Source organism: Toxotes jaculatrix, chromosome 3 (genome assembly GCF_017976425.1).
Source record: "Toxotes jaculatrix isolate fToxJac2 chromosome 3, fToxJac2.pri, whole genome shotgun sequence".
NCBI lineage: Eukaryota > Metazoa > Chordata > Actinopteri > Toxotidae > Toxotes > Toxotes jaculatrix.
The window spans coordinates 9744709-9770921 of NC_054396.1; the positions used below are offsets into that span (position 1 = coordinate 9744709).

Sequence of the window (26213 nt, forward strand, 5' to 3'; positions counted from 1 at the left end):
CTGAGCAAGAAAGCAAATGAGCATATTTATTAAAATGTCGAACTGTCCCTCTAAAGTAGAATAACCTGTTTGTTGAATGTTCACAACAAAACCTTGAATATCTGCACCTAATGGGCAGCAGATTGCCCATGAGGGGCAGGACTGAAGAGCCTTGCAGCCAGCCACTGTACCTGTCTGAAGCTGTTGTCAACACACCTTTTAACAACCTCGGGGATTTGTTCGGTGTCTTCAGCAAGGTCCTGTCTTTTTAGTCGCTGGAGGAATTCTTTCCAATGGACAAGAAACATGTCACAACACAAATCCCAAATGCTTGAATTTATGTAACCTGTGGCCAGACATTCATGCTTTCTGATATTATCTGAGGGAATAAGCAGACAGTGGCCACTGTTATGTTATGGTATGATCTTTATATTTTACATTAATGATTTTCCATTTTAGGGCATTATTGATTAGTATAAACGTTTTTATCTTATTGATTCATTCAGTGTATGCATAATACATGAGGAGTATGTACAGGGATACACCAGTTTCGGCACAAATCCAGTTACCCCACACCACTGCCCAGCCCAATTTGAGTACAGAGAATCAGAAATCCAAATTTTAAAAAAGTTTATTTAGTGAACTACATGATGGTTTTGAGAAAGAAAAGTCCACATAACATGGAAATATGTGACCTGACTTTTTGGGAAATATAATACAACTAGCAAGCAACAAATAAAATTAAATTAAATTAAATTAAAACTTCAAAATACTTGCCAATTTCTTTGAAAACAAGACCTATTTTAAGGCCATGCAAGGCCAGCTGATTACTTGAAGTGGAGCATTAGGTTCATGTCATTAAATATCTGATATCCTCTCCATACAGTCATGATGCAGTCATTTGGAGGAGACCAGGTTAGACAAAAAGAGACTATAGAGATGCCATCTGCATCCATCTGTGTCACTGTCACGACTTTTTCTTCTCAGCAGCCTCAGCTTTGGCCCTTTCCACCTTGCCCTTTTCTCCCTGGTAGTAGTCCGACTCGATCCATTTTGTGTCCCCAGAGAGCTTGACGTAGACTTCCCCATTGGTCTCAGTGACTGTGTGGATCCGCTGCTTCACACCCTTGGAGTACCATCTGGGAACAGGTGTTTTTTCCCTGGGGTCGGTGCCCTTGTACAAGCACTCCCCTTTGGCTAGAGAGATCTTGTACTTGTGCTTCGGACAAATTATGCACAGCTTGCCGTCAATGTCCTGTATGCACGTGTGTGTGTTGAAAGAAAATAGGTAAACAACCTCATGTGGGATAAGTGAAGGACATTAAGACCTTCTGGCATTTTAATATTAATATAACATTAATGTTATGCAGGTTTGATATCTTAATTACAGTATTCCTTCTGGCCTCAGCTCAGTAGCTGCATTTAAGTATTTCTAATGCAGATAGAATAGCCTGTGACAGCAGGAACTGGATAACAACAGAAAGTACAGTGCAGTGCTTTAACTCCAATGACATTTTGGCTTCTTTCCTCTGGGTCAGACAAAAAGCTACTTCTAATCTCTTCAAATGTAAACCTTACCTCAATGTCTCCATTCTGCAGCATTCCCCCAGCATCTGTTGGGAAGATAGGGGATCAGTGTATTGCAGAATAAGCAAACAGTTTACAGCACACTAACATTTTGCTGACTGGACATACCTTCTAGGTTATATGAGCTAAAATGTCCTATGAATAACAATGTAAAGAAGCCGAGTGTTAAATGTTCTATGATAGGATTTCTATTAGCAACTAATCATATTTGAAGTGGTTCACTGCAGGTTTGTCAACTACGCTCTTGATCCCGATGACGTGCATATTGTTGAATAAACTTTAATTGCTGGTAATGTACTTGTCATATCTTAGCAGATTTTAAGTGAAAACTAAAGCATAATTAGCACTTTTTGCCTCTTAAAAACAGCAGGTGTTCAGCACTAGAAAACCTGTACTCACGATAACAATATGAATCCATAGCATAGAAGGCTCCCTGATGGTGGATGATCAGTATATCCCGACCCTCCAGCGTTCTGAAAGAGCGCTTCGCTTCAATCAGTTCCTCTTTTTTCCCCACAAAATGAGGCCCTTTTGTAGACTGCTCCTTCTCCTCCATGGCTCTGTGAAATGTTGTGTAGAAAGCAAGCAGGAAATGTCACAAAGTAGTATTTACTAAAAAGAAGCATTTTTTATTCCCAAATCATAAGGCTGATTATAGCTCTCCTCCAATCAATGTTATCTGTGCAGCTAAGTAACTACAGTATATTTCTTGGTGAGACTTGCACTGAAAGCTTAACTACACATGAAAAATGTGTCTTTTGGATTTGTCACTGGTATTATTGTGTTGGCACCACCCATCACAGTTGTCAGCTTAAATTAAGTCCACAACACCTCCAGAACATTCAGCTTTAAGAATCTAAGCAAAGACATGTCTTGGCACCGATCAGCTCCACTACAAACTCACTCAGTCCTGAAATATTAATCTCTATTATCAGTCTCATCATCACTAAGTTAATATATACGAAAAAGTGGTAAAGGACTAAAGGAAGCCTTAAGTTTAAATTTGAAAGTGGAATTTAAGATTTTTTTCCCCCCATAAATTTAAAATAGCTCATCAAATGTTCAGTGATTGCAGTGGATGACCAACATGAAAGCTGGGCCAAAGAAAATAACATAAAATATAGATTTGACTGCCATCACTGTACAAAATAGTCCATCATCTAGAGACAACTGTCCTGCATCATCTCCATGTAAAATTTCAGTGTTGCAGAGTAACCTGACCTCAAGCGTGATTCATGTAAGGTGGAGTGGAATAATGAGCACTTCAGTGCAGGCTGAGTAAGCACAGTAGTAGTAGCAGCAGCAAAAGTCACATGTCCTGAAGCCTCTGGCTAAACCACAGACAGTTACATGATATGAAGGAAGGAGCTACAGAACAGCAAAATAATTATTTATGTCAAGACAACAATACAGTTTCCTTAAGTGAGTCCCTAAGGATTATAGGTTAAATCGTTATGTCTATGTGTCATCTCTGTCTGTCTGTCTGTCTGTCTGCCTGCCTGCCTGCCTGTCTGTCTGTCTGTCTGCCTGTCTGTCTGTCCCTGGTTTTTGCTTGAAAATAATGACACATATTTCTCCCCTATTTTGGGCTTTACCTTGAAACTCAGCAGCGGTGTCTCTGTCAAAGTGAACAACTGTACTGCTGACAGCCCAGGGTTGTGTAGGAAGGGGGGCCCGTCTCTATTATCTTCAGACACAAGCTGTCTTCAGTTGGTCCTCTCTGCATTGGGTATATTTCTTATCTGACTCCCACAGGCACAACAGCTATTTGATTGTAAAGAAATATGTAAGTTATTCTTAAAACTATTTGTTTAACCCCATCACTGAGAGAGGCTTCCAAAAAGATAAATCTCACTATTTAAATGAAACTATTCAAAATATACGTATTATGATTATTTATAAGGGAATTTTAGTCTCATCCGTTCACTTGTTTTGTGTCTCTAAATTTCTAATTCCTATCATCATCATCATTTCCCATTGTAATCTCAAATTGACCAAGTATACAAGTGTATTTCCTCCAGCGCTGGACCTATGTACAGCTTTGTGGTATTTTTCTGAGATATTTTCCGCTACTTCATATTTCTACACCATTTCAGAGGGAAATGTAGTGCTTCATTGCATTTACTGGCAGTGACATACATACAGAAGACACAATCAGTTTAGAAAATAACAGATTATAAATGAACATACCCAAAACCTTAACCCGAATATATCATGATAGTATATCATATAATATGGTGTATAATATATAAATCACTCATTATTAAGTTACAATATGATAGTATACTTGAATATAACCATTCTGAATAATGAGTACTTTTACCCATTACGGGATCTGAGCACATCTTTGAGTCGTATTGCTACTAATACTGCAATTTTACAAAGTATAATTGAAGACAAGCAGCGGAACAGTTTGTCTTCAACTGGGGCCGGACTCATTTCTCAGTACACCGCTGTGCTCCGCTGTACAATCATCCGGTGTGAAACAAGCTGAGACCAGTTGAACCCTGTCACAGTGAATAAACCGTAAGTTGCTGACATTTTTGAAGATAAGTAGCTAAGTACCGGTCAAACTCACAGTCTTTGTGTACAAAGGGTAAAACAGCGAACATATTCTGTAAAAACATCCGCTCTAAGAATAGAAACTATAACATGCGGAGCACGTGCAGTCACTGTTTGATCAAACACAGAAGTAAAGCTAGCTAACATGCTCGAATCACACAGAGATCCATTTCGTTTCCTTTTATTAGAACACATAGCGTGAGACAAATAAAAGCCTGTGAGCCTGGTTTGAATCCTTCATACCTTCTTTCATTGTCAAACCTTAACATTAATTTTTTCTTGCTAGGCTCAGTGTCACTGCTGGACTTTGGTTCGTTACTTCACCTGACAAAAGCTAAAATTAGGCCATTATTCTTAAATCCTCAAAATTTCACATGAATAAATCACACACGTTGAACTTTTAACGTCCCTATCATGACAGCACTTTGTGCAGAAACAAGCTGGTGACAACGTAATAACAAAGGACACAAAATTAAATTAAGATTAACATTATTTTTAAATGTTTCCCCAAAGAGATGCCTTAATTCAAAGCCTTGTCTTGAGGTTGAATTTCTCTTTATTTCATCAGTTGAAAGCAGACTTCAGGTTTAATGGAGTAATATCCATAAAACACTCCTTAAACACTGCAGTCTTTTGTTTTCTGGAAATCTGTAACACAACATAATGCAGAATTTGCTTGTGTGCAAATTTGTTAAACAGGGAGATGGCGCTTCGAGCCTGTGGCTTTATAGTGTTTCGACGTCTGGCCAGCTGTATCCCCCCCAGAGACAACATCGAGTACCTCCTGCTGCAGACCTCTTATGGGGAACACCACTGGACCCCACCTAAAGGTGTTTACAAGTTCATGACAGATACTAATGAGCTAGATTCTGTTCATGTAGAAGTTATATATGATATTTATGTATGAATGGCACTAAATGTTCTTTATGTCCTTTACATCTAACCTGTTCACCATCAGGCCATGTGGACCCAGGTGAGGACGACCTCACCACTGCCCTGAGAGAGACCAAAGAAGAGGCGGGGCTGGGAGCAGAGCACCTGCAGGTGATTGATGGCTTTGTGCAGGAACTGCACTACAAGGTACGAGGCAGACCCAAGGAGGTGTTGTATTGGCTAGCTGAGCTCAGAGACCCAGGGACAGCAGTGACTTTGTCTGATGAGCACCAAGATTACCGCTGGGCTCAGCTGGAGGAGGCCTGTGCTCTGGCCCAGTACAAAGACCTGCAGGACACACTGAGAGCAGCGCACAGACACTTACAGGCCCGGCAGGACAAACAGTGATGTGACAGGATAGAGGGGTATGTATAGAGGGGATGAATCAATGGGAAATAACTGTCAACTGGCATGTGGAACTTATTTTGGCACCCAGTGTGTGAAAGTACTGCTTTTAATTTATGCAATATAATGATTCTGACTCTTTCTGCTTTTACTGTTTGTCTTTGTTTAAGTACTTTGTCTCTACTGTGCAGTCTTTTGTAAAGATACAGTCAATTTCCTTCTTTCAAAACAAAGATGAGCAGGGAGGAAACGAGTCAGTGGTTGAAAACCGGTTTACTGATTTGATCTTAGTCACTGCAACCTCTAGTCCCACTAGAAATCAGTAAAACAGCACAAACTTTATTGCTTTATGTGGTAATACTGTTTTATCTGTCTGTAGTTTGAATCAAATTTAGGCAAAATAAATTCTATTTTTTTGCCTAAATTTGAAATGAAATTCTAATTCATTTTTTTAAATATAAAAAATAGAGATGAAATGGGATCTCACACTCAGAGATAGACACCAGTATACAGCATTGGGTTAAAAAGTTGCTTTAGTGTAGTAGCTCAAGTGAAAAGGTAACTGGATAAAAGTTAATTGTAAACAGTTGCTGCTACCACAGGGTGGGGACAGAAGCAACATTTTTTTCATAATCCTGTAGATACTACTGTGCTACTACAGGCTCGTCAACACTGATGGCTTTAGCAATACACCTGAGATGACCTATGAGTTCAGTAATAGCTTTTAGGCTTTTTTCTTCCAGCTCTCAGTTTCAAAAAAAAAAAAAATCAAGATACACCTATTACTGTGGCAAATGAGTTCCTGCCCAGAGATCGAAAGCCAGTGGCAAATATAATTTTATTATGTTAGAAATTGCAGTCATAAAATTTAAGAGAGACTGTTATGATATAATGATTCTAGTTGAATTTACTTGTCATCATAAATGTCAAACATTGAACAACAAAATAATTATATTTGTTTGGAATAATATACTAAACTACACTCACCAGTCACTTTATTAGGTACACCTGTTCAACTGCTTGTTAATGCAAGTATCTAATCAGCCAATCACCTGGCAGCAACTCAATGCATTTAAGCATAAGTTGAATCTGAAGCAACTGCGTGATGCTATCATGTTAATATGGAGAGCAGTTCTGAGGGCAAAAGGGTGTCCAGCCCGGTATCTCATAAAGTGGAGCGTATATATCATGAAGCACTTTGTCATTTAACCGTTTGCAAACAGGCATGTTGCCTCATCATTACTGTAATTAAGCTATTCTTGTCTAGGGTGAAAAACCAAGAGACCAAAGGAAAGGAATAGGGTCATTTGAAATACTGGTGTCCCACTGAGATAATTGAGCAGTGGTTTGATATATAGACAGCATGGGAACTGCTGATAATCTGGGCAAAATAATAATACTCAGTATCTTTTTTATCCAGTCAGCTCAGCCTCACATTGGTCAACAATCTGCGCTGTGCTGTGAAATCAAGGTCTACTTAATCAATTCAGTATAAACCTAAAAAGCTTGAAGCATTTAAATTTAGATTTAAACCAAAGTGCTTATTCTCTTACAAGCACATGGTGAAATTCAAGTGGGACATGAAACCTTGGCCCTAGTGGTCAGCGGTAGTGGCACATTGTACCAGATACAAGTACATGTTCTGCTCTGGACTTCACTCTGCAGTATTACATTAATAGCCTCTCCTGAAGGGACGAAAAAAGAATAATTAAAGAGACAAATGTGCTCTTTCAACTCATGAAGCAGAATGGAAGCGCTCACTTCAATTAACTGCCATTTTTCTTCTGGTTATTTTAAGGACATAGGAAACAAAGTAAGTCGAGGTCAGTGAAATTTCCTGAGTGACCTGTATCATTTGACTTTCATGAAATACCCACACTACAAAGGAAAATGGTTGTACACGCAGCAAAAGCTGAATTATTGCTTTAAGACTCATTAGGGCATCATTGAACAAGTAATTAATTTCATGCCTAGTAGAGCATAAAAGTTCCACTCTCAATAGTAAAAGACAATTAATTGTTCTAAATTGAAATGACCAGTTCACTTCATGTTTATACATTTAATGTGCAAGTTTTTATGTCATTTTATCATCAAGGTGTAGAAATATCTTTTAACATCATCTCTATGCTTTCACTGACAAGAATTTTAATTTGGATATGGTTCATATGCAACAATATGAACCATATTGTTGCATAAATGTGGCCATAAATGTGGTTTTAAAGGATAATTTCACCAAAAATGTGAAAAATCCCCCTTCCTTGCCACTAGTATTTAGTGATGCAGATGGTTTTGGTTTAACATCTCCAGGAAATTTGATATGAGGTATGAGGAGGTTTCTGCCTCCACCTCAGTACAATGTAGGAAAGAAATTCTCCATGTAGTACACAAAGTATTTAAATTCATATTTAAAACTCTGCAGTAAATTTATATTTTTAAAAATTCAGCATAATGTGACTTTCCAGAAACAATGTGACACTATCAGCAGGTTTCATAGGGACTACTTCTTCAGCAGGAAGAAGGTCCAATTAAAAGCTGTTCACACTGAGATATATGTATCATCCACAGCAACAAGGACTTTATTTTTGGAAACATATGTTGCTGTAGATTTTTTAAAAATCTAATATTTCCAAAACTATGCACAGAAGAAATTCAGTTCAATTAATGCTGTATTGGAGTAGAGGCAGAAACCTCAGACACATGACTAAATATCACAAGGGCTAAGTTTTTCATTAATTTTGGTGCAACAAGCTTTAAGCTAATTCATTTACAATAACACACTAACAATCTTTTCTATTGTGTAGCAGTGACCAGTGGTGACCAATGGCAAAATAAGGTGAAAACCTTTCAGCAGGTTTCAATGACATACTGTTTTATTTTGAATGATTTTCCAACTTAACCACAATAACTGTACGTCTCCATTTGCATATCACTCCTAATTTTACTCCAAAAACCAGCTGGCTGTGTTGTCTGTTTTCCATGAAATGTGGGCTTAGCAACAGATATCAAAGCTATATTGCAAACAAATCCAACAATGCTTTTTTTTTTTTTTTTTTTTTAACAATAGAAACTTTATGAGTGACATTTGCATCCTCACAAACACAAAATGTTGAGGAAAAAAATGAAATAAAATCAAAGAAGAAACCAACAAGGACAGCATTAACATCAATAGGAGTGGACACGTGGTAGAATTGTGGACAATTCAGTCCATTAAATGTGTGACTATGTGAAGGCCTCAGGAGGACCTCACAGTGCTGACCCACACTTCAAAAAATACACACTTGTGCACACACATGCTCACACACAGATTAAATGAACTAGATGATTTCATTCAGTCTTTTGTATGTAACAGTGCGTATGGAATAACATCTCAACATCTTAGACTGCGGTCATTTTTTGTGAGTCATTTCTTAGGGTGAGTTTGGAGTTTGGAACTTTCATCCCTCAGAGATAATAATAGTTGGTGGCCCTCTTCCCTCAAAAGGCCTCCTTAACTTTTCTCCACCTGCGCTCATTACAAAAACAAGGCATACATTTAAGTAAAAAAGTGGACAAATCTAATATTGGGTAAGAGCTCTAAAATGATCATCAAATTGCTATCATGAGGGCTACACTACGCCTAGACTTTACACTAACAAAAACAGTAATGCAGATTCAGATTTTAATTTGCAATAGGAGGCAAAAACTTGGCTTTAGAGCAATAATTCAGCATTTTGGGGATCACGCTTAATTGCTTTCTTTTCCGGGAGTTACATGAAAAGATTAATACCACTCTCATGTATATCTGTTACATATGAAGCTACTGAAAAATACGCTCATTTGCTCTCTGGCAGAGAGTTAGATGAGAAGATTGATACCACTCTGATGTTTGTTAAATATGTAGCTACAGCCAGCAGCTGGTTAGTTTAACTTAGCATGAAGGTGGAAACAGCTAACTTGGGTCTGTCCTATGGTACCAAAATCTGCCTGCCAGGCTCACTACTATGTTACATCTGGTTTGTTTAATCTGTACCAAAACCAAAGTTGTTTTTAACAGCAGTTTATATGGTGGACTATTTCTTGGCTCTTGCAGTTGTTAGGCTACCTGTGGAGACCTGAGGAAGTTACTATTCCCAGCCAAGAAAGAGTTCGGCAAATAACCCCTGTAAAATAATGACAGGGTGTTTTACACTAAGGCTTTTGTACAGATTAAACAAAGATAAAATGTGATAATCATTGAGCTTAAGGGCTGCTGTCAGGCGGATTTTGTTACTGCCGGACACAGGTAGGCTAACTGTTTCCACTCTTTGTGCTAAGTTAAGCTAACCAGCTGTTGGTCTTAGATTCATATTTAACAGACCGACATGAAGAGTGGTATTGATACTCTCATGTAACTCTATGCCAGAAAGCAAATAAATGTAGATCCCCAAAATGTCAAACTCATCCTTTAACAGGCACACAGGAGATTGGTATTTTATGTCACTGCCAATAATTTTACTTCTCTATATGGTAAGAAAGGGGCAAAAATGGGGACCACATCAATAAAAGTTCAGAATCTCTGGCATCTATCCACTTCCTGTTGTGCCTTGATATGAAATCCATCTAAGATCCAGTTCACGAGTGGATTTCCTCTCCCCGTCCTCAACAGAATCCAGTCTCTGTGAGCCGCCAAAGCACAGGGCCGGGAGAACAATGTTTCACTCCTTTGGCTTCACATTAAAATCCAGAGGGTATCTAACCAACAGTTTATTCAAACAGCATTAAATCCACTACATGCATCCATTGCTCCATAGTTTTTAAAATGAGCGGTTGTGGGGCTGTGCTTGGTTTCCTTGGCATAAAATCCAGCCATGTGAATCAAAGGTTTGCCCCGGTGCTCCACTGTGTTGAACAGGGAAACACATTCATACTCACATCCGTAACACACAGCTCAAATGTGTGGATTAACTGATGCCGCACAAGTAATATTAGTCACATTCTGCTGTTCAGTGTGTTCAGAAGTTTAATACTCAGAGGGTGTTTTTTTCAAATCAGTCAAATCCTCAGCCACTTGCGAGACAGCACTGAACACAGTGCAACACACACTGAATGTTTTCTCAACTGGACAAAGTCCAAAAGGTCATTTGGGGAAACTCACTGGTGTGACAGACCTTTGCACTGATTCCACAGAGACAGGAACAAGAAAACCCTGACATTGCAGTCAATAGATGAATAGTAAATGTAGATATACACACACACGCACACACAACAGGCAATCAGTGTCATATTCATTCAAATGCAAATGTGTAGCTAAGCTGCATGTTGATTTTGTCCCTGTCGATCAAAAGACTCTGGATGTGGTGTAGCACAGCAACAACGTCCAATTTTCACTAAGTTGCATTTAAGCATGAACTGGAGTCACAGCGCAAAACATAACATTTTCACATCTATTGCAACATAATGTGAGCACTGCCTTGAAGACAGAGTCCCTACAGGTGTATTTTGATTTTTTTTTTAAATTTGACTGTAGCCTACCAAGAAGAAAACAACTTAGAGGACCCAAATCAGGACCAACAGCAACACTCAGTAACGTGTAAACACGCTGGCGGTGGGATTGGAGACTTTCAGTTCACTCTCTGCCCTCTGATAACACCCAGTGATGCAGAAAATAAGAAAAAGAGATGGAGGTGAGGAGCAGTTTGTGTATTAAGTTTCTTTTTGACTATTTTTTTTCTCTCAGTGAAAGTCTATTGAGGCCCTGAGGTTTAAGAGGCAGAGAGAGGTGTAGGAGGCGATGTGAGAGAAAGGTCTTAACCTTGTTCACCCCCAAACAGATGACGATGCTTTGAGCAATCATGAGAGAGCAGTTGTGATGGACACTACTGAAGGTGGGTCCAAGAAGATGGAGTCACGGCAGAGCCTGTGTTTGCAAGTTTAAGTTGATTGCATCAAAGTCGAATAGACAGGCGTGAGAGGGACAGAGATATTCTGCCACGGGACACACTGATGGACAGTGACAAGACAAGCCGGCCAGTTCATCATCTGGTTAATGAGCCGAACAGCAAAGTGTCCATTAGCCAGACTGTCTGTGCCATCCCAGAGAAAACAAGGGACAAGTCAGGGAGGACAGAATGTCAACCGACTAAACAAGAGAAGTACATAAAAAAACACAGCAACAAGTAAAAGACACGGTGGATAGAGCCAGTCCTTTAACACAAAACCACACAATCTGACATGGGCTAGCAGGCGAAGAGCCAGCCAGCCACAGTGGGGGTTCAAGAGACCACCACAAGGACAGTTTGTTTTCATCATTTATCAAAAACTAAAACAAGTTATGTTTTCCGATAAAGCATACATTATTTAGAACTGATACATGTAATTCTTATCTTTGGAAATGCTTATAACTAATTACTGGTATATGTGATAGCAAGATTTCTAAAATTATTGCCTAACCACATATGCTCCTACACAATATTAATTATTGTTGTCTTTTAATTCTTACTGTTACTACTGCTAATGACTGAACATGAAAAAAGGACTCCGTTTTAATCCAAACAGGGACCAGACAGACTTAGAGATGGCATCATGGAATAAAAGCCAGCATCTTTATGAGACAGAACTGCATCTGCATCCAAGATACAAAGCCAGCACAACAAAAAGGTCCTACCCCAGCTGATAAAACTACAGTTTAAAGACCAACAAAGTGTAACTGTAACCAAATCAGTTATTTAATGGTAAAACAAGCCTAATGGTTTAGCACAGACTGAAACTTTTCAGTGTAATTTGAAACTCTAAAAAAAAAAAAATCAACTACATGGTCACAACCAAACAACTTACAGTGCAGTATGTTAGGAGTTGGTTGCATGAGAGAATAATACAAGGAATTAAAATAGATATTCAGGTGTGAGGACGTTTTGCCAACTTGCACATGATTAATCACTCACTGACCATAGACTAAATTGCCCCTGTCTGCAGAAGCATGCCATCATTTCTGGTTTTTAAAGCAGTGTGGCCGAAGATGGACACTTAACTTCCTCATTGGGAAATTGTGAAATATAACGCAACATTAAAAACACCCCCAGAGTTCTCTCAATGCTGGACTCAGTGCTGGACTAATTTCAGTTCTCAAACTCTGCAAAACATTTCATGCTGGACAGAGTGCAAGCTGTAATTAAGGCAAATGGTGGAAACACCAAATCTGACCTTCAGTGAAAACAGTACCAAAATCATTTGCTTATAATGTGTGTAATAGCATTTGAGAACTATTATTTGACTGATGATTAGCATTAGTTTTATAAATGATGAAAAGTTTTTGGCAGTAGACTTTTGACCCCACTGTATGTGCAAACACGCACACACACGTAGCGCACACACGTGCGCCACGCACACGCACACAAACACACTCTCACACAAAATTGTAACATAACACATAAAAGAAGGAGAGTGGTGGGGGAGTTGGCAGGGAGGAGTTATCATCCAGATCATCATGAATCTTCATTGCCAGAGTCGTCCTGGTTGTCGTAACGTCTGGTGGACGTCCCGCCGTCCTCCACGACGCTGATCCCCCCGGCTTCGCCTACAGACTCCATCTCGCTCTCATCTTCCTCCTCATCCTCCTCCTCCATGTCATCATCATAGAGGTCGTCATAGAGAAGGTCTGAACTGCTGTCCTGGGAGGGAACCCTGGTCTGGACGCAGTACTCCGCCAATGTGGTTGGGACTTTGACGCCATCGCGCTCAGCCTCTGCTGCTGTTGACATCACCTGCTTCCTGTGGGCCAAAAGGAATTAAATAAAAGTGAGTGTTTACAGTTCTTTCCAAATTATGCACATTTTCTGGACTGATTGCAGGGACAGCATAATACTGTCGTTCTTTGGTGTAAACAGTGTACATTTGTCTGTACATCGATGTTTTTATTACCTGATAATCTCTGCGTACTCCTTGTCCTTGCCTTTGCTGTCCCTCCATTTGCGAAACATGACAGAGGCATCCACATTGGCTGGAGAGAACGTGTTGGGCTCATTGAGCAGCGAGATCACACTAAGCAAGATAGTCCTGACCATTTAACAAAAAAAAAAAAAGACACCACACAGAGGACAAAATTAGGACAGTCCAATATCAGTTCCTATATATGAAATTAAAGCTCTACACAGTCTTTTTGAAACTGTAGTAAGCTTTTATCCCAGCCCAGACAGAGGCGTTACCTCACCTCTTTCTTCTTACAGCTCAATTTCATGCTACACCCAATCTGCTCAGGTTTTCAAATACAGACTCAGCACTTTATTTTTACTCCGCCAGACAATCTATCCTGCTGACTTGCTAAATTTAAAAGAATTTCTGAAAACTACCCTGCAGTAGCGTCTTGTTTTTAAGAGGTTACACAGAACAAAGGAATGCTGAAAGTGAACTGTTAATTTACACCGTTCTCAATTTGCAAAATTACTGAATTATGCTGTACTGTATCCACATCACATTTCAGGGTGTGATGTGTATACATCACAATGTACACTGTACTTTAAACACATGATTAAATGAATATCCATGTATATATATTTATAATGACAAAACTTTGAAAAGACAGATTGTGTGTCTGTGTTGGATTCCAGTGCATACAGCCACAGAGGCTGTGTGGCAAAAATTACCTGACGTTCTGGGTGGGGTTCCACCTTTCAGAGGGCAACTCCCCGCTCTGAGGGTCGTCAACAGGAGGGTGTAGGATGGAGATGCACACATCTCCATTCTGGAGAGAGAACAGAGCATACTGTGTAACACCAGTCATGAAGACATGCCCTTTAAAAGATGAATAGCTCCATTTTTATTGATTGTATATGTGCCAAATTGGCATAGTCATGGCCACAAAACTGTGTGAAAATATTTAATGACACACAAAATGTTTCACCTCGTAAATGTTGGGGTGCCACATCTTGGTGAGGAAGCGGAAGGTTGGTGGGGAGTACGGGTAGTCAACTGGAAACTTGATGTGAGCCTGGGAGAAACAGAGGTTGGCAGTTAAAACACTTGTTTTGCAGAGAGCCAAGCTTGATTTCCGTTATGCGAAGTATAAGTCCTTCAGGCCTTAGACCCCAGCGAGATGCGAGTTGATGCTTTGGAGGTATCACTGGTGTCGTGCAGTGAAATGTGGAATGTGAAAAATTACATTTCCTATCTCTAAATAAACCAAAAACACATATGTCTGTAAACTGTGCAACACATACTTTCTCTAGTGAGACAAATTCAGTTCTTCTTCATGCTTCATCAAACAAAGTTGAAGTGAAACAGCATCAAAGAGCCACGTTTTGCAGGTGTCTAATGGAGATATGAGCAACTATTAACTTCATTTCAAGCTTCAGAAACCAGACAGGTTAAGAACAGCTGCTTTAAGCTAAACCATGGTAAGAATAGATTTGATAGGTCCAAACTGGAGAGATCAAATCTGTCTAAAATTGGATTCTCTTCTCTGGTCAAGTCAAACTTTAGTATTGCAATAAAAATAAGCCCTCTCTAGACTAACTTTTCTACCCTCACAAGATGGTTAATAACAAGAATTCACTCACAAAGTGGCTTCCTGTTCCCGTTTATTTGAAATAGTTCACAACAGACATAGATTATACATATTGAGCCATACCTACAATCACTTTGTGAACAAGCTGACAACTTTGTTAACAGTAATTCATAACAAAGTTTAGCAGAGCTAGGCATTACCTGACATGACATTAGGTGCTTCTGGTTTGTTGTTTTCTTACCAAAGTATTGCACAATTATCTAGGTGAAAGGCTTGTGTGCTTGGGTGTGTGTAACACCACCCCAACTCTCACTGAACTGCTGCCACTCAGATAGGACTATCATTACTCCACAACTAGCCACTACTCTCCAGCAGCCATGGGACACTAAACACACAGATGTCATGAAACGCTGGGATGAGCTTCGATGTACTGATAGATGAATCTCTCACTTACCATACTAACATATAGTCAGACACCTAAACATCTTAGCTCCTGTCCCACTTGCATGACTGTGCATGATATGTTTTTTAACCCGCCGTGCGACAGGGGCCATGCAGTTTAGCCTCAGAAACAAAGTAACGTGCCTGTTTGTCGTCATTTGTTAGCCGTATCATAGACTGGGAACCTGTCCAGGGTGAACTTCACTTCTCACCAATGACTGTTTAGCTGTACTCAAAGGTGGATCTTTTTGGTTGCTCTGAGATCTCACCTATTTTTGTCTTGTTAAAGTTTATTCAGAGTTTTTCAGTGCTTTACAGAAAAAAAATGATTTGACTTGATGTGACAATATATACCACAAGGATGTCACTTTAAAGGCTAAACATCACAGACAATCAGCAGGGGTCATCTACAAGAGTAGACGGCAATACCTGCTCTGTGATATTTTGGCATTCCTGGAAGGCTACAGCCTCATCTGCACTGCCCCAACTTGAATGCGGGCTCTCACTGTACTGCACATTCTAGATGATTCAGTGAATAAGTAACATGAAAGAAAGGAAGATGAGTCTCAACATGCCCTTCTCTCTTACTCTTCTCTGTGCTGAGGTGCCATTTATATCAGTCTCATAGCTAAAAATAGCCATCTGAAGCACAACCATCGTACAGTGAGGGGGGAGAAGGCTGGACAAGGAGAATGGAGGGACAGGGGAGAAGGACTGAAAATTTAAAAACAAATGGCTGCAGGAAAGGACTTTAAGATCAGAAATCTAAGATCATCTGAAATCATTCTAATGCAATCCAGTGCAAAAGCTCTGCTGTAAATTCTACTGTTATGAAGGTTATAATGTTCAACGTTTTTTTGGCACTCTCACAGAAATGTTAATTAGCACTGAGGTCATAGGTAGTAAGCTTCTATTCTGCCCACTCTTGTGTGTGTGAATGGGAAGGACTAACATTTATGAACAAGTGTGAATATAATGCAGTCCAGCACAACACCACCAATAACTATGACCTCAGTAATAAGCATATAATTAAACTTACTAATTTATTACCAAAAAGTGAACATTTTCAGCATTATAAGTCACTGAGGGTATGTCCTGCTTTGGAAAATAAAACTTGCTGGGGAACACACCTGAACTTTATTCTAACATAAAATATTGTTGCTGAATGGAAATTAGGTTTATAAATGTGTGTCGTTATCTAAACATGGCATCCTGCTTTGACTTTTCTGAATTCATAATTTGGCATTAGAAAGTTTTGCCCCACCTTAAAGTAGCCTCCCTCATACAGGGTGTTTGGGGGCCCGAAGATGGCCACTTCCCAGTTGTAGAGGTCAGATTCCTCCACCAGAGTGATGCGGAAGCCCTCCACGGGTTGGTCCTGCAGGGACTTCAGCTCCATCATCAGGGCCTTCTGGGAACTAGGGGTTGCCTGGTGGGCCATGTTAATCCCACTTCTGACACCAGTGACCACAGATCAGTGAAAGGTGTTGGGGGGGGGGGGGGGGGGGGGGGGGGTGGTGGGTGTAGTGTAGAGAGAAAAAAATATGAGCTTAATGATAATGTCAGGATTCTACTTAAATTTAATGTATTGTATTTTTTTTTTCATAATCACAGTTGACTCTGCAGCAAACACCTACAATCTGTTATGTTTGTTTGTATTGACACTAGTCTCTCTAGATGACGCCAGGACAAGAGAAACAGCAAAACCTGAACAAATAACAGCCCTGCTGGTAAACTGTACGACACATAAGGAATTCAGACACAAACAGGATATGTGGCCTGCCAAGCTAGCTCAGGTCAGTGGTTTAGTTCGCAGGCCCTTTATGGGGGAAAAAAGCAAAGTTAATGAAAAGTGTTTACCTCTGTCTCCTTGCACTGTAATGTGTATTCGTTTCGTTACAGCTGAAAACAGGCAGGTAAACTCATTGGTTGTCCATGCTAGCCTGGCTATGTCTTGACAAAGAGACAGTGACAGGAGCAGTGGGTTTTCTGCTAAAGCCTACGGCTGGTCCTCGTGTTGTGCTTCCGAAATTCTTTGTGTGCCAGTGTTGACAGTTGACATGGAGCTAGTATCAGTGTAAGTCACGGTCTCCTGTGGATCATTCTTGGGCTCAACAGAGGAAACCCGCTCTCCCTGACATCTCTCCGTGCTGCTGGTTCGGTTCGGCCAGGCGCTCAGCTGATCCCTGCTTGTTTATGTTTGTTTATCTGCTCTCTGGCAGTCTCAACTTCTCCACACGTCAGCTAAACCCCTACCGAGCAACTTCGTTCAAATAGAGCAGCTCCTCTGCTCTCTACCGTCCCCTCCGGCACAGTGGCAGTGGAAAAGGCTGATAAATTCGAGCTTACGGTCGCGAAAAGAACAGTGAGTGAAAGGTTTACACTCGCGAATTAAGGTGGATTTAATCGATTTTTATTTTCCTCCCATCGATGCTTCCGGCTATCATTGCGCGTGTCTGCAGAACGTAAAGAACGTACGTGCGTCTGAACGTGACGTGCGCGCACTTGATGCTGAAAAAAAGTGATATTCACTACTGTGAATGTAACACAATATAAGTTTTTATACTCCACTTCAGGTACTTTAGGATATAATTTATGTCTCTCTGATTAGTTACCTAAGCTGTATTTATTTCACTGAGGCATGTAACATACATATAAATGATAAGTCAGTCTAACAATTCAGTCATCATCATTACTACACATCATCATTACTGACTACATCATCATTACTACATTATTACACTACAAGTTAGGGGAGCTAAACTGCCCATAACGTCAGCCTGTCTCCTCTAATTCCCAGAGCGTCATGGAGATAAATCAGGAAACTTTGGTTCAAGATTGGGAGCAGTAGATGCTGCTCTGTTACTTGGTTTTATAATCTGACATTTTAAGGGCTCCAAGACTTTGACCCTTACTATCTTTCCATTTTTTTTTCCAAACAAATACTACACAACAAAGATAACATGTAAAGCAAATTAACAAACTCTGACAACCCTAGGTTTTTGAATGAATCAACTCAAATATGCACCTCCTGTCATTAAAAGTTTATTTAGATTTATTCACATGAACACCTACTTTGCATGTCACTTGCATTTCTTTGTATTTGATTAGATTTTAGTTTTGTGTATGTTTATTGTCCTTTTATGCATTAAGTCCACGGAGTTGTGAATGCATTCTGTTGTACTCCTTGTTGTCGCGTGCTCTATAGCTCCTTTGACTTTCACAGCTGGATGTGGTGTTGGGATGTTCTGACGTCATGTAGGTGAGTGACGCCAGACAGGAACCAGTGGAAGGGAGCTTGACAAATCAAGATGGCGTCCTACGCAGAAGCAGGAAAGAGATTTCAATATAAATAAAACTCATTGGGAGAACTGTCTAAATCTGAGTGCCACATCGACAAGACGTCGTTCGGATTTTGAAAGAACAAGACGGAGCAGATACGGGTGAGAGAAGTGTGTGTTTACATGGGGACTGAGTTTTGTTTCAGGGGCGGTGGCAGCGGAGACAGCAGTCTGTCCTACCCAGCCACATAACGTTAGAGCCAGGCCACTGCCGAGGCTAAGCGTGTTAGCATGGACGGTAGTTTCTCCCCAAAAACATTAACCAGCAACTAGTGGAGACTGTCAGCGAATTAAGCCATTTCACCTTAATATTCCACAAACGAATGGCATAGCCGACGTTCACTTCTTAGTCAACCTGTTACTGTATTTTTGCTGTTATCGCGTTGAGCTAACAGGAACCAAATATAGTAATAGCTTAGCTTGTTGCTAATTGACGCTGTCAGAACTTAAGCAATACTTGCTAATGAATATACAGCAGCTCAGTGCGTCTGCTGGCAATATTATGAGCCATACGTTACTACTGGGAGCCTCGAAATGGCCATTTTTTGACGTATACTTGCCTGAAAATGTGATGGGCAATATTTATTGCGATCCTTTCGTTATCGTTTTAAGTTAGGGGCAGTTTAGCTCCCCCCAAGCCAGCTAACCTAACAACCATGGCTAGTTGTCCTGTGTTATTGTCGTCGTCACATTACTATTAACTTGTCTTAAATGTGCTCTAACAGAAGGAACTAAGTTGTTAAAATAGCTGCGGAGAAGAGAAACTTGTGGTGGTGGAATGTTACATAACATTATCCCTAAGTACTGTAAGCTACTAACAATAGGATAACTACTATATTAGCATTCGTTAACGCTGAGGAAATCTGACAGAGACAGATACCTTGTGATTGTGTACAAAAGCCAATACATGATTAGCTTCAGAGCGTGTAATCTAGCAATGATTACTAAATTCGAAAGTGTACAGTTTCCAAGTCAGTGTAGTACATGTAACCTGCCTGTAGGTAGCATTTTTACACAGACGTGATTAAAGTTATGGATTTTCACGTGTGCCCTTGGTTACTCTCTTTGAGAGCCAGGGGCCTTTTCTGACCAGTGCTGGTAATATTCAGCAGATTGATCTGTATTATAGACTACTATGTATTGCCACTCATTTTATATTTTCAGCCGAAGGCACTTAATAAAGCAATATTCCCACGAGACACAGACTGATGACAGGGATTCAATGTCAGATTACATGCTTTTAGACAAATTCATGCTAGAGATCCACCTCAGTTTGCCCATGATGAATCATACAGTCATATTTTAGATTTCTTAGACCCACATTATTGGCCTCTCCTCTGTGATTTTTTTTTTTTTTAAATCAAAGCTAATCCAGGTATTAAAATTTAATGAGAATAAGTGAAACCGTTAACCTGTAAGTATAAGTGAATCTATGATTATATTATTGTCTCATTCAATTAGAGCAGCATTCAGGCTGCCTCGGCTAGTTTCTGAAAACTGGGGAGCAGACAGACGAAAAAAAGAACAAATTGAAACGGCACATTACACATTATACTATTTGATTATCAGTTTCATATGGCTAATTTGTAAGTAACCTGTTGCCCAACTGCATGTCTAGTATGTGAGTAAAGGTTTGATCCCTCAAGTTCCTGAGAAAATTGTCTGTCTCTATTTGGCCTGATAGCTGTTCAGATTTCCTTATCATCATCATTTGTCTTCTGACTATATGCTATTTTGTGCTGGGTGTGTAGTATGCAGTTGGTTTTTGTGAGTTTGTTTTGTGGAAATAGCTGGCTGTAGTTTCATGTGGGGGAATGGTGAGATTGGGATTTAATCAAATGAACAAGCACACAAAAGCAAAGAGCTGTAGAGCTGGGTGTTCATAATCAGTGGTGTTGGCAGTAATAGCAACTCAATCATACTGTATATCAACAAGCCGTTTGATTTAGTGTTTATTTGAAATGTAGCTTACTGGAATTTCAGAACTTTTTACTGACAGGGCCGATTTGTCAGTAAAAAGTTCTGAAATTCCAGTAAGCTAAATTGTCAGCTGTCAGCTGTGCCAGTGAATCAAGTTGAGCACTTTTCCTACTGATCATGGGTCTACAACAGCACACAGATCAGTGTCAGCAGATGTGAAAGCAGTGGTTGTGTTGTGTTGATAATGTCAAGCATTGTTGCACGGCATGACCAAATAATGGGATTATGGGACTTGAGATAAAAAACTGGGGGAATGTACAAAGCCTGTGGGATATTGAAGAGTTATAATTTATATAGAAGGGACAGTTTGCACTGCCATGCTATAAAGTGTCATTGCTCTTATTCTTTTATTGAAAAACTGCTCTGTAGGACCAGTTTCTTTCAGTGAAAGGCATAACTGAAAGACAAGTAAATGTCAGACAAAATGTCACACCTAAAGACATGTGAAAGTGGGACTGGGGAAATCCACTTTGGCCCATTTTCAGATTGTTGCATTAGACTGTGTGTGTGTGGCTTCTAATTATCAACTCTCTTTGTCAATTAAAAATCTTTTCACTTGTTCACTAACTTATGTACACAGGTCTGTTTTCAGAGTCTCTAAATGGCTGCGAGGAAGTCTGGATCAGATGTATACAACAATGGTGAGGGCCAGTTTCCTATACTTCTCTGTTTCGCTGCTTGACTCCATTGATGTGTTTAGCTCTGGGTGTAGTTTCAAGATCTGCTGCTGGCTGTGGTTCAAGTGTCTTCTCTTCTAACTTAAGATTAAATTGTTTTTGTCCACAGGACCCATCAGCTACCTTGATGACGTTCCCTTCAAAATCAATGAAAAATTCCGCTGCCCAGCCAAAGTGGGACTTCCTGTCGGATTCTGCCTGCCTGACTGTCGCTCTTTTCTGGCGGACACAGAGGTAAGTCAGGTGTAGGGGGAGATGCTCATTTTGCGCTGGTGTTAGCTGCACTTACATGCGTCTCTGCACCATCCTCACAGCAGGGCTTAACCATGCTGACCTGACCTACAAATATGATGAGACTGATCATTATGGGCCCTGCTCTCAGTCCTGCTGTGTAAACGTTACATTTCTGCTCATAAGTTGTCATTGCTGCCAGAGAAAAGGCAGCATTTTTATAAGACACCTTATGCTTAGCTTATAGAAATTTAGATGGAGAGGTGCAGTCAAGTACATAGATTGACTTTTTGTGCCCAGAGGTTATTTCAGTTGTTGCCAGGCATTGACCATACCTGTTTGAAAAGGTGAAGTACCTTTGTTTTTGACAAATTACAGAAACTTCAAATTTTTAGTTTATTCAAATTATGTTGTACAAGTTCTTATCTGTTGAACTGGAGTTGTAATATCATGTCACTCTTGTACCCATAATTATTCAACCTTTTCTCTCTTATTCTATATGCCCTCTTTGCACATCACCCCCATTCTTCCTCTTACTACGGTCTCAACAGTATGACTTTTCTCTGGAGAGGCGTAGTGTGCGGTGGGGGGTTGAACTGGCAGAGGCCAGAGCAGCAGAAGCCAGAGCAGAAGAAGCAGCAGCCAAGAAGGAAGCAGAGAGCAGAGAGTGTTTTGCTCAAGCTCAGGACATTGATGGTGGTGGAGGGAATAAACCCCGGTCTGCTGCAGACGACCAGGACCTTCCACCACCAGCATTGAACCCCGTCCTGGCAGGGCTGAGCCATAACGCTATCCTCACTCCACTGCCTGCCCCAAGCCTTGGACCCAGGAAAACCCAGCCTAGCACTCCTCAGCCACACAGCCTCAACCTAGCTGACTTTGAGAGGGAAGAGGATCCCTTTGACAAGTTGGAGCTCAAAACTTTGGACGATAAGGAGGAGCTCAGGAACATCCTCCAGAGCCAGCCCCAACCTCAACCTCCTCCCTCCGTATCCCCACCAGAGGTCTCCCAGATGGGGTCAGCGTCACGTGGAAACAGTCCTTCTCCTCCGAGCACCAATACCAGCCTCCCGGCCAAACCAGGCTTTACTCACAAACCCAACGGGTTGGTTGCCTTGCTGGACATGGACAGGATTGGGCATCCTGGGAGAGTGGGCTTTGACACAGATGACCGACCCTGTAACATCCGCTCTCTGACTTTTCCCAAGCTCTCTGATTCTGGTGACCCAGAGCCAGTGAGGTACAGCCCACATCGTGCACCCACCCCTGCTTCCAGACAGAGCCTCACTAATGGAAGCCCGCCGACCATACCCAAGACCCAAGTTATTGTCGCCCCTGAGCCACCTAGCCACACCAAGAGTGGCACACCAAAACTGGTGGGTACAACATTGTATGTATACTTTGTGTGTGGTATGGCAATACAGAGAGCTCAGAATATCATTGATAGTCACTCTTTTTTTTTTTTTTTTCATCAGGCCAACCCAGGGTCAGGATCTGCTGGTCTACCATGTGGCGGAGCCCTACTCAGCATGACCCCCAGCGAGCGTCAGTGTGTGGAAACCCTTGTAGGCATGGGTTACTCTTATGAGGGTGTCCTACGGGCCATGCAGAGACAAGGGCAGAACGTGGAGCAGGTGCAAGTCCCTTTCACCCCAATGCACAGAAATCTGGATGCTTAGCATACTCACAGTCCGACTTGCTTAACATTTCATTGTCTGTGTGCTTCTTTAATTGTGTTCAGTGAAGCATCAATGCAGTACATCTGTAAATATAGCCTTAAATTAAAATAAAGTTTTTGCATCACAGTCTGTTTTCTCAAACGTTATGGCAGTGGATCAGCTTCTGTGATCGGTAGATTTAATGCTAAACAATATGACCTGTCCAACCATTGTCACATGATTATGGTAGCTACAGCTGTAGATGTGGGGTAAAGCAAAATCTAAATATAACAGATTCTATGGATTTGGAATGCCAGGTTGAATTTGTACCAGCTGGTTTTAAATGAAGACCTAGCACTGGATACAACATAAAGAAATGCACTCCAAGTAACATTAACATTATGTAATTTCAGCTCTCAATGAAAATGTTATTGTTTTCACAAAATAAAGCTAGAAACCTCATATTGATCTTTTCTTGTTTTATATGCAATGCCTAATTTAAGCCTAATTAATATGATATTCAGAGCAGATGAATAATATACTTGGACTTATTGTCTGTTTAAGGTACTGGATTATCTTATTTTATCTGGACGTCTGTGTGAGCGGGGCTTTGATGCAAGTGCAGTGGAGGAATGTTTAGAGATGTACCAGTGCTCAGAGGAAAAGGTTTGTACAACTTACTGTTAGGTAACTACATTTCAAGAACATGCGTTTTATGTGTAGTCAAGTCAAATAACTGCAAGTTAGAGAAAACAATGTTCAGTCTTATGAAATATGGGTGAAACCTCTACATTACCCTGTCTGTCAAAAATATAGCCAAGTCTGTAGATTACATAAACAGTTCATATATAGTAGTTTTACGTTTGTTTTCTTTTCATCCTTCCCAGGCCTTGCAGTTTCTCGAACTAATGTCAAGATTTGGTGAAATGGGATTTGAGCGGGATGCCATCAAAGAGGTGCTGCTGGTCCACAACAATGATCAGGACAAGGCTCTAGAGGACCTGATGGCTCGAGCCGCAGCTAGCTGAGCCAAGCTAACCAGCCAACCAAAGCCCAGCCCAGGGCTTGCCTCCAGCTACCACCCCACACAGCCCCTCTCCTTCTGCCTACCCTGTCACACCATGCCCTGTCCTTGCCTTGACTGTGGAAGGGACAGCTTGGAAACAGTTGTATTTCTCTCTGTGCTAAAACGTAATGTGTCTCAGCACTTCTTAAAGACTGTGTGCCTAGAGTGGAGGGGGTCAAAATGTAACAATTCTTCATGGCAGTGTTTTTTTTTTCCCAATAAATCCTGGGTTTGGGTTCCAGGATTTGGTACTGCTAGGTTATTTAAGAATGTGAAGAATGACTGAGCTGAGGAGAAACAAAGTATTGGGCTGTGGCGATTTGATGCCATTCTGGCTCACTTCCACTTGGAAGTGTTAATCTGACTGCAGGCAAAGCTGCAGGACCGAATGGGGAGCTGGTGACAGTGAATGCATCACAGAAAGACCAGTTTGAACTCTTGAAACCCCCAAACAATTAAGCTGCCATCTTCCACTGCTCAGTGCAGACCCAGTAAATGGTGGAGGGTATAGGGGGCCTTGAGGAGGCTCTCTTCAAACTGAACCAACTAACATTAAAATTAAAAAAAAAAAAAAACAAAAACAAAGGCACACTCACCAGACAGAGAACTGACTCTAAAGAAGTGCCCTCTCTGCTCTGGTGTCCTGCACCTAGTTCTTTTCAACTTTAAGCTTTCATTCATTCATGTGTGTTTCTCTGTTCATTTGAGCACTTTTTTCATGTCAGTTTTAAAATTCCATTTCTTTTGCTTTCTGTTTTAGGAACTACATAATAGATCCTTAGTCATTGTAGCTCAGAACGTAAGAGATACTACTCCTGGTATGCTCTTTGACCTGCACTGGAATGGCCTGTTAAAGGAGTAGGGAGAGATGCGGAAAGTTCCTTTGTAGGAAATATTAAGAAATATCCCATAAGCCACTGGCACTGAGTTGTCACATACTCCACAGGCGCACACGTTTCATAATTATCATCTTATTTAAAATAGTACACTGACACTTTCATTTAAAAATAAAGAGTTTGATATGATAATGTAAGATATGTAAACTTACAAAAGTTGATGATGCTTTTAATTGTCATGGACTTCTGTTTGAAGACTGGAAAAGAGTGAGTGGTTCAACTAAAAAAGATACAAAATGTAAGTGAGGGTTGTTTTTTGCAGCCTCATCACAGTGCAATAGAGATATATTTCGTATTGTGTGACTGTTGACTGGAATTTTGAGCCTCAAGTAATAGTTGGGAGATGAGAAATGGTCTTCAAGCCTTGCTGGAAATTTGGATGTAATTAGAAAAGGTTTGATTTCAGTGATTTCTATCATTTATTCTGTTATTGGATTTCATGCCGCAAAATCTAATCAAACATGACTTTGATTTGTTGACTTGTCCACTTTTTTTCCCCTGTGCATATAATATGAATTGAGCGCTCATCTTGATTTTAGTTTTGTTGGCATCTCTACAGTCTTAAATGTGAAGTTAAAAAAAGGTGCAGTCACCACATGCCAAAAGCATTTTCCTAGATGTTGATTGGGTGTCATTGTTTAAAGGAAGGTCAGCATCCTTTATTTTTCTAGTATGTGTTAATGGACCTCCTGAGTTCCATGCTACATATTTTTTTAAAAACACGTCTTCTCAGCTGCACCAAGGGTAAAGATGGCAGACATTTTCATAATTTTGAGCTCTGTGGTACTGGCGGGGATTTTGAGAGACATGGTAACAGATTAAGGGCTTAAAGTTAGCAAAATGTGACTCGGGAGAACTGGCACTTAGCTTTGGGCAGGTCCAGTACTTTGTCCTCTGCTCCAGAAATGCAAACAGAACATTTCTAATTTATTTATTATATGGTTTATTGTCAATATAGACATCATTTTATTTGATTGATAAAAAATATTAGCAGCCAAATATTTGCAGAATAAACAGTACCACCCAAACCAGAAGGATAAGCACATGCTTGTATTAAATA

General features: G+C 40.4%; 4 protein-coding genes across 6 annotated transcripts; 2 read left to right on the forward strand and 2 right to left on the reverse strand.

The window, feature by feature from the left end:
- Positions 1-592: 592 nt before the first annotated feature.
- Positions 593-2122, reverse strand: rfesd (Rieske (Fe-S) domain containing). Its single transcript, XM_041034471.1, has 3 exons — positions 1966-2122; positions 1558-1592; positions 593-1234 (listed from the first exon to the last, which is right to left on the reverse strand). The coding sequence occupies exons 1-3, from the start codon at positions 2120-2122 to the stop codon at positions 947-949; spliced, it is 480 nt and encodes a 159-aa protein (XP_040890405.1). The 3' UTR covers positions 593-946.
- A 1902-nt stretch (positions 2123-4024) lies between these two features.
- nudt2 (nudix (nucleoside diphosphate linked moiety X)-type motif 2) lies at positions 4025-5547 on the forward strand. Its single transcript, XM_041034637.1, has 3 exons — positions 4025-4092; positions 4828-4958; positions 5087-5547. Exons 2-3 carry the CDS (start codon positions 4832-4834, stop codon positions 5407-5409), a joined length of 450 nt encoding a protein of 149 aa, XP_040890571.1. The 5' UTR covers positions 4025-4092; positions 4828-4831; the 3' UTR covers positions 5410-5547.
- A 2845-nt stretch (positions 5548-8392) lies between these two features.
- On the reverse strand, positions 8393-17760 carry ube2r2 (ubiquitin-conjugating enzyme E2R 2). Its single transcript, XM_041034636.1, has 6 exons — positions 17165-17760; positions 16569-16758; positions 14261-14347; positions 14004-14101; positions 13282-13416; positions 8393-13131 (listed from the first exon to the last, which is right to left on the reverse strand). Exons 2-6 carry the CDS (start codon positions 16743-16745, stop codon positions 12846-12848), a joined length of 783 nt encoding a protein of 260 aa, XP_040890570.1. The 5' UTR covers positions 16746-16758; positions 17165-17760; the 3' UTR covers positions 8393-12845.
- ubap1 (ubiquitin associated protein 1) lies at positions 13137-24842 on the forward strand. 3 transcript variants are annotated; one of them, XM_041034635.1, is made up of 7 exons: positions 13137-13158; positions 21218-21266; positions 21412-21536; positions 22085-22909; positions 23009-23167; positions 23756-23857; positions 24079-24842. In XM_041034635.1, exons 2-7 carry the CDS (start codon positions 21227-21229, stop codon positions 24217-24219), a joined length of 1392 nt encoding a protein of 463 aa, XP_040890569.1. In that variant the 5' UTR covers positions 13137-13158; positions 21218-21226; the 3' UTR covers positions 24220-24842. The 3 variants fall into 3 exon arrangements, with proteins under 3 accessions (XP_040890569.1, XP_040890567.1, XP_040890568.1); XM_041034633.1 differs by lacking the exon at positions 13137-13158 and adding an exon at positions 18597-18747 and having other exon boundaries at positions 21206-21266; XM_041034634.1 differs by lacking the exon at positions 13137-13158 and adding an exon at positions 18597-18747.
- Positions 24843-26213: the final 1371 nt, after the last annotated feature.

Bases quoted from the DNA above. Each gene is read 5' to 3' on its own strand.
- ube2r2 (XM_041034636.1), bottom strand. From the start codon at position 16,745: ATGGCCCACCAGGCAACCCCTAGTTCCCAGAAGGCCCTGATGATGGAG. The intron at 14,102-14,260 runs GTGAAACATTTT...TTCTCTCTCCAG, and splicing joins GGCACCCCAACATTTACGAG to AATGGAGATGTGTGCATCTC. The intron at 13,417-14,003 runs GTAATTTTTGCC...TTAAATGGTCAG, and splicing joins AACCCCACCCAGAACGTCAG to GACTATCTTGCTTAGTGTGA.
- nudt2 (XM_041034637.1), top strand. From the start codon at position 4,832: ATGGCGCTTCGAGCCTGTGGCTTTATAGTGTTTCGACGTCTGGCCAGC. The intron at 4,959-5,086 runs GTGTTTACAAGT...GTTCACCATCAG, and splicing joins CCACTGGACCCCACCTAAAG to GCCATGTGGACCCAGGTGAG.
- rfesd (XM_041034471.1), bottom strand. From the start codon at position 2,122: ATGGAGGAGAAGGAGCAGTCTACAAAAGGGCCTCATTTTGTGGGGAAA. The intron at 1,593-1,965 runs GTGAGTACAGGT...TCTTCCCAACAG, and splicing joins TATGGATTCATATTGTTATC to ATGCTGGGGGAATGCTGCAG. The intron at 1,235-1,557 runs GTAAGGTTTACA...ACGTGCATACAG, and splicing joins TGCAGAATGGAGACATTGAG to GACATTGACGGCAAGCTGTG.
- ubap1 (XM_041034635.1), top strand. From the start codon at position 21,227: ATGGCTGCGAGGAAGTCTGGATCAGATGTATACAACAATG. The intron at 21,537-22,084 runs GTAAGTCAGGTG...CGGTCTCAACAG, and splicing joins CTTTTCTGGCGGACACAGAG to TATGACTTTTCTCTGGAGAG. The intron at 23,858-24,078 runs GTTTGTACAACT...CATCCTTCCCAG, and splicing joins ACCAGTGCTCAGAGGAAAAG to GCCTTGCAGTTTCTCGAACT.